Source organism: Thalassophryne amazonica, chromosome 7, assembly GCF_902500255.1.
Source record: "Thalassophryne amazonica chromosome 7, fThaAma1.1, whole genome shotgun sequence".
Classification (NCBI taxonomy): domain Eukaryota; kingdom Metazoa; phylum Chordata; class Actinopteri; order Batrachoidiformes; family Batrachoididae; genus Thalassophryne; species Thalassophryne amazonica.
In genome coordinates, this window is record NC_047109.1 from 87,804,234 (window position 1) to 87,812,182 (window position 7,949).

Consider the following 7,949-nt stretch of genomic DNA (forward strand, 5'->3'; position numbering starts at 1 on the left):
GTCGTTACTATGAGTTTCTCTGTGAATTTTCAGACCTTTTGTCTGACTTAGTGCTTAGCTCAGATAAGATAATTATAGTGGGCGATTTTAACATCCACACAGATGCTGAGAATGACAGCCTCAACACTGCATTTAATCTATTATTAGACTCAATTGGCTTTGCTCAAAATGTAAATGAGTCCACCCACCACTTTAATCATATCTTAGATCTTGTTCTGACTTATGGTATGGAAATTGAAGACTTAACAGTATTCCCTGAAAACTCCCTTCTGTCTGATCATTTCTTAATAACATTTACATTTACTCTGATGGACTACCCAGCAGTGGGGAATAAGTTTCATTACACTAGAAGTCTTTCAGAAAGCACTGTAACTAGGTTTAAGGATATGATTCCTTCTTTATGTTCTCTAATGCCTTATACCAACACAGTGCAGAGTAGCTACCTAAACTCTGTAAGTGAGCTAAAGTATCTCGTCAATAGTTTTACATCCTCATTGAAGACAACTTTGGATGCTGTAGCTCCTCTGAAAAAGAGAGTTTTAAATCAGAAGTGCCTGACTCCGTGGTATAACTCACAAACTCGCAGCTTAAAGCAGATAACCCGTAAATTGGAGAGGAAATGGCATCTCACTAATTTAGAAGATCTTCACTTAGCCTGGAAAAAGAGTCTGTTGCTCTATAAAAAAAAAGCCCTCCGTAAAGCTAGGACATCTTACTACTCATCACTAATTGAAGAAAATAAGAACAACCCCAGGTTTCTTTTCAGCACTGTAGCCAGGCTGACAGAGTCAGAGCTCTATTGAGCCGAGTATTCCTTTAACTTTAACTAGTAATGACTTCATGACTTTCTTTGCTAATAAAATTTTAACTATTAGAGAAAAAATTACTCATAACCATCCCAAAGATGTATCGTTATCTTTGGCTGCTTTCAGTGATGCCGGTATTTGGTTAGACTCTTTCTCTCAGATTGTTCTGAGTTATTTTCATTAGTTACTTCATCCAAACCATCAACATGTCTATTAGACCCCATTCCTACCAGGCTGCTCAAGGAAGCCCTACCATTATTTAATGCTTCGATCTTAAATATGATCAATCTGTCTTTATTAGTTGGCTATGTACCACAGGCTTTTAAGGTGGCAGTAATTAAACCATTACTTAAAAAGCCATCACTTGACCCAGCTATCTTAGCTAATTATAGGCCAATCTCCAACCTTCCTTTTCTCTCAAAAATTCTTGAAAGGGTAGTTGTAAAACAGCTAACTGATCATCTGCAGAGGAATGGTCTATTTGAAGAGTTTCAGTCAGGTTTTAGAATTCATCATAGTACAGAAACAGCATTAGTGAAGGTTACAAATGATCTTCTTATGGCCTCAGACAGTGGACTCATCTCTGTGCTTGTTCTGTTGGACCTCAGTGCTGCTTTTGATACTGTTGACCATAAAATTTTATTACAGAGATTAGAGCATGCCATAGGTATTAAAGGCACTGAGCTGCGGTGGTTTGAATCATATTTATCTAATAGATTACAATTTGTTCATGTAAATGGGGAATCTTCTTCACAGACTAAGGTTAATTATGGAGTTCCACAAGGTTCTGTGCTAGGACCAATTTTATTCACTTTATACATGCTTCCCTTAGGCAGTATTATTAGACGGCATTGCTTAAATTTTCATTGTTACGCAGATGATACCCAGCTTTATCTATCCATGAAGTCAGAGGACACACACCAATTAGCTAAACTGCAGGATTGTCTTACAGACATAAAGACATGGATGACCTCTAATTTCCTGCTTTTAAACTCAGATAAAACTGAAGTTATTGTACTTGGCCCCACAAATCTTAGAAACATGGTGTCTAACCAGATCCTTACTCTGGATGGCATTACCCTGACCTCTAGTAATACTGTGAGAAATCTTGGAGTCATTTTTGATCAGGATATGTCATTCAATGCGCATATTAAACAAATATGTAGGACTGCTTTTTTGCATTTACGCAATATCGGTAAAATTAGAAAGGTCTTGTCTCAGAGTGATGCTGAAAAACTAATTCATGCATTTATTTCCTCTAGGCTGGACTATTGTAATTCATTATTATCAGGTTGTCCTAAAAGTTCCCTGAAAAGCCTTCAGTTAATTCAAAATGCTGCAGCTAGAGTACTAACGGGGACTAGAAGGAGAGAGCATATCTCACCCATATTGGCCTCTCTTCATTGGCTTCCTGTTAATTCTAGAATAGAATTTAAAATTCTTCTTCTTACTTATAGGGTTTTGAATAATCAGGTCCCATCTTATCTTAGGGACCTCATAGTACCATATCACTCCAATGGAGCGCTTCGCTCTCAGACTGCAAGCTTACTTGTAGTTCCTAGGGTTTCAGGCTCCTCTCCTGTGGAACCAGCTCCCAATTCAGATCAGGGAGACAGACACCCTCTCTACTTTTAAGATTAGGCTTAAAACTTTCCTTTTTGCTAAAGCTTATAGTTAGGGCTGGATCAGGTGACCCTAAACCATCCCTTTAGTTATGCTGCTATAGACTTAGACTGCTGGGGGGTTCCCATGATGCACTGAGTGTTTCTTTCTCTTTTTGCTCTGTATGCACCACTCTGCATTTAATCATTAGTGATTGATCTCTGCTCCCCTCCACAGCATGTCTTTTTCCTGGTTCTCTCCCTCAGCCCCAACCAGTCCTAGCAGAAGACTGCCCCTCCCTGAGCCTGGTTCTGCTGGAGGTTTCTTTCTGTTAAAAGGGAGTTTTTCCTTCCCACTGTCGCCAAGTGCTTGCTCACAGGGGGGGTCGTTTTGACCGTTGGGGTTTTTCCGTAATTATTGTATGGCCTTGCCTTACAATATAAAGCGCCTTGGGGCAACTGTTTGTTGTGATTTGGCGCTATATAAATAAAATTGATTGATTGATCTATGATCCTGAAACCAAGGGACAGTCAAAGGAATGGTGGCACAGTGGGTCCCAGTGGCCACAGAAGTTCTGCACCCAGAAATCAGCCAAAAAAAGTAACAGCGCCTGTTTTCTGGGACAAAAATTGTATTCTGTTGGTGGACTACCTACCTCAGGGCTCTAGTATCACCGGACAGTATTATGCTAATGTCCTGGACCACCTGAAGGAGGCAATTAAGACGAAACACAGTGGAAAGTTGACCGAAGGGATCCTTTTTCTGCAGGACATTGCACATGGTCACAAGTCCAACATTGTGGCTGCCAAATTGGACACCCTGCATTTCCAGTTGGTCTACCAACACCCCTACTGACCTGACCTGGCCCCTTCAGACTATTATATGTTCCCCAACTTAAAGAAACCATTATATAACCATTCCCCTGTTGTTTTGTGGGTTTTCTCTTGTCTGTTCTGCTGTTGGCCGTCTTACCACGACCAACTCCTCCACATGTCCCCTTTCCTGTTTTTGGGTTTCCTTTGGTACTTGTGTCCCCTTCTTTTGATTTCCTTTGTGGTTATATTCCACACCCTGTAATAAGATTTGAGGAGCTCCATCAGCTCTAATCTGAGCCGATATCAGAGCTAAGTTTAGCTCTGGTTGCTGCAGTGCAGTACAAAGATCCTTTACAGAGATCAATATAAGAAATAATGTGTTCTTCGGAAATCAACCTGAACAACACACAATATGAATTGAAACACTTTATTATAGAGCAAAAAGCACAAAGAGGAAAAAATAAAACACAGATAAAACTTCACGAATTTGACTTTTTATGTTTGGTCATAATAAAAGAATACATGAACGCAAAGTGTATTCACTAAATGTGAAATAACTCCATCACTGCTGTCTCCTCCATCTCCAGCTCTGGACTATGTGATGGACAACAGGATGAAGGTGAAAACTTGGAAGGGAAGGTGGTGTTGAGAATGGAGCCTAGGCAGAGGCTGGTGGAGGTGCTGATGGCTCAAACTGCTCATTTTCACTGCTTTGCCTCTTAAAAGCCATTTCCCTGGCAATGCAGCCCACCTGACTACCGGTCACTGTGTAGGTTCTGTTCTTGGAGCACGGAGAGAAGTCGTAGTTTTAGGCTACAGAATGGATAACTGCTCCTGAAAAATCTGAGTTTTCTCATGAAAATATATTAAAGCACTGACTTTTGAGAGTCAGATCCATTCTGCTTGCTGAGCTGGTTCTGTTTTGTAAAGAAAAACGAAGTCCACCAGTGGCCAGAATCTTGCCTTGGAAGTCCTGTGTGCAGAAAGTGAATTTTAGACAGAAAGTCAGTGTGGAACAGGAATTAAGCAGGTATGGAAAATGAATGAATTAATTATTTTATTAAGGATAATATTATAATTTAGAATATTTGTTCATTAATTTTTTTGGGGGGGAGGGGGGCAGGGTGGAGTCTGTGTGTGTGTGTGTGTGTGTGTGTGTGTGTGTGTGTGTGTGTGTGTGTGTGTGTGTGTGTGTGTGTGTGTGTGTGTGTGTGTGCTGACACCTATCCCAGCTGTCATCGAGCGAGAGGCAGAGTACACCCTGGACTGGCCGCCAATCTATTACAGGGCTGATAATATAGAATACTTGGATAGATAAAACTGAATAATCTGTATGGTGACGATGATTTTATACCTGGGTGGTGTGGAAGGACCTCTCCTGTGTATTCTGTACTGCTGCAGGAGCTGCTGCTGGAGCTGGACCCGAGCCGTCCTGAGTGAGACAAAAAAAACAAAACAAAACCTTCATTCTATAACAGTGAAATTCAACTGATACAAGAACATGCACAGGCATCAAAAACATCATCATATCAGCAGGCATGTTAAAAAATTTTTTTATGTGATTTTAAAATGTAAGTCTGACTCACTTCTGTAATAATCATGAGTGGCAATAAAGGAGCCACCTGATGGAATCGCTGCCATTTTCTCCAAGTTCAGGTGGAAATCTGCCCACAGATGGAAAACTGTGACCACAGAAAGACAGAAAATAGATATAGCAAATTGTTTATATTTATTAGATGGAAATACAATCCAATGAGTCAGTGTTTTGAGCGCAGTAGTTTTCCTTTTATTTCCATTTAATATCCTGATTTACTGTTGTTATACCATACTTTTCTAAAGCAAGTGCACATTGCACAATGCTTCACATGCTTTAAAATGTTGTGTGGGAATATAAAGACGAGGTAAGACCGTCGCATTCACAAAATATATAACGCAATGCTAAAATACCCTCGGCTGTATGAGCATACAAATAGGAAACAGAATGTGACGTTTTGGCCTCTTAAAATAGGTCAAGGTTAGCCATCTTTGAACTTGTCCAAGGCTTTTGTTCCAATAATGTTCCCTGTGAATTTGAAGACCCTGGCACTAATAGAACTGGAGTTATGCTGAGCACAGACAGACGGATGGACACAAAGCCTTCCCTACCCGTTGGCCTCCTCAGGTAATAAACATTTAAATAAAAAGTTGCATAATCAGTTACCTTTGTAAGAAATAGTTATAAATCCAATGCCAAAACTGCATCAAATATATGGATTTCAATGTGGTTTTACATGAATAAATATAAAAGGAAAACTCAGTCCACACTTAAACAAGTTGAAAGAACCCATGAAAATCAGAACCTGAAGTTAAGAACTTCTAAACGGCTTAACAGCAACTGATCAGCTGATGGCTTTACTTTGGGGATTTGGAAGAGACAAACAGAACATGTCTGTACTTTACGGCCTTGGTGGTGCACAGATTAGTTTAAACATTTAGGAAAACAGACTGCAAAATAATGGCCAGAAATAATTTCTGTGCAAGAAATGCACGAGTTTATGTGTAGCTCAACAACACTTACTCAAACATTGTAAAAATCAGACCATCTGATTTATCCAAACAGACTTGGATCTATTATGGAACAGGATTATTCATTACAATTTTAATTCTGTTATGAATATTTGACTAAAAAGAAATTGACTTTGTTCTGCATTTGTGAGTTACTTGAGAACTGTAGCAATCAATTAACATTTAATTCCGGCATGATTAGAAAATACAAAAATTTTACAGGTTTCTCTGCTCAAATACGATTTATTCCTTTGTGTATTTTAATGATATATATATATATATATATATATATATATATATATATATATATATATATATATCCTTTGTTAATTTTTTATTTTATTCAATTTGGGTATTTTAATGAAGATTAATTAACAAAGGAATAAAGGTAGTATAAATAAATAAATAGTAATATATATACTTGTCTGGATATAAAGCTAAAAGGACAACTTATGATTCAATAGTTTCTAAAAAAACATATACTGTTTCTTTTAAATATTTGAGTAATTATCCACATAACTAATCTAAAAAATTGAACGTATTATTTCACAATTAATTAGCCATATATTAACAAATTCAAAATTTCCAATCATATTGTTTGTGTAATCATTATTGTGACAATGCTTTTAGTCGTTACAACATAAATTTATTTTCTAGCATGTATGAATGACTAAATAACTTTTTTAAATGTTGCAACGTACCTTTTGGAATAGGATGTGAGCTGCAGATCACGGTGAGGATGCCTTGAAGCTGAAGACGTGCCAGATGATCCAGTGGCCCATGTGTTGTTGGAGTGAGTGTGGGCCAGCCAGCTTCTCTGCTGTCATGGCTTTTTATAGGAGGTCTTACACTGTGGGCGGAGCCTGCCACAACTCAGGACACTTGTTCTGTTTGGTCATCAGGCCACCTGAGTGACTCAAGACAAAAGGACACAGAAAAGGATTTTCACTCACAGAGCTAACGGATTTGAGGCCAATAAACTCACTGTAAACTCGAAGAGCCCTATCTTCCATCAAGAACAATGCACAGCACGGTGGAACTGTTGTTTCTAATTTTCACACGACACCTGATTTATTTATTTATTTGTCTGTTTGTTTATGGCCAGCAAAATGAGGTCTGGCACCAGAAGGCGTTTAATCAACGAACCAACAATACCTGGTCTGAAGTTCAGCAGTGTGCATTGTTGGTGTTTGAAGAATAACGTACTGTATTTTCTGGAACATAAGTCCCTTTTTTTGCAGGTTTGGGAGGCCCTGTAACTTATACTCAGGTGCAACTTATATACTGAAAAATCATGCATTTGTTATTCATAATAATTTTAGTAACTATTTATATGGGACTTTTGCAGGAATGAAAGCACAAAACAAAATAAACAATAATAAAATAATAAATGCAAATAATAAGTCCGATACAACAATGCACAAAAATCCCAAATTAAGGAGCTGATAACGCAGAAAGAAAGGTGCAACTTATACTCCAGTGTGACATATAAATGGGTTTTCCTCTTCAAGAGCCCTTATTTAACTGGTGTGACATATACTCTGGGAATTACAGTAGTCAGATACTTTCTAGTTCATGATACACATAACACTCTGTGCACCATGGTGTCCATTAGCCAATCATGCCATGAAACTTAAAGGAAAACACATATTAAGAATAAAATAATAGTAATAACTAATGGAAAACAAAACTTTAATAAAGTTGGTTTGTACTATATTTTTCACTGCTTTTAAGTTCCTTCCTGCAGTTGAGGAGGGTGGACAAACAGAGGGGCATTCAGTTTTCACAGGGGGTCCGGACTTTAAACATGGTTTGAAACAAAAACATAGCTGCTTATAGTAATAAGAATCAATATGCACAACAATCTGTGTTTTAATATAAAAAGACATAACACTAATCACACATTCTAACTTCAGCAAATAAAAATGCTTACTCAATCCAACTGCATCACAGCGCACAACAGATGGCATGACTGTGCATTATAACAAATTTCCAAAGACAGACAAAACTGTTTTTAACTTACTTTCAAAGTGATGCAGTCAGCAGTCTTGGTAGTTGGATTCATCAAGAAATTTGAATGTGACATCCACTTCAAAGGCCAGCTAAAGCAGCTGAACCTATGAGCAACTACACTCTTCACACAGGTGCCACTCCAACTGGTTGAATTAAGTTACACCCCCAA

At 38.2% G+C, this 7,949-nt stretch overlaps 1 protein-coding gene across 1 annotated transcript; it reads right to left on the minus strand.

Moving 5' to 3' along the window:
• Nucleotides 1–3,690: 3,690 nt before the first annotated feature.
• On the minus strand, nt 3,691–4,969 carry LOC117514476 (pancreatic progenitor cell differentiation and proliferation factor A-like). Its single transcript, XM_034174956.1, has 4 exons — nt 4,810–4,969; nt 4,578–4,655; nt 4,103–4,196; nt 3,691–4,005 (listed from the first exon to the last, which is right to left on the minus strand). The coding sequence occupies exons 1-4, from the start codon at nt 4,862–4,864 to the stop codon at nt 3,882–3,884; spliced, it is 351 nt and encodes a 116-aa protein (XP_034030847.1). The 5' UTR covers nt 4,865–4,969; the 3' UTR covers nt 3,691–3,881.
• Between the last annotated feature and the right edge of the window lie 2,980 nt (nt 4,970–7,949).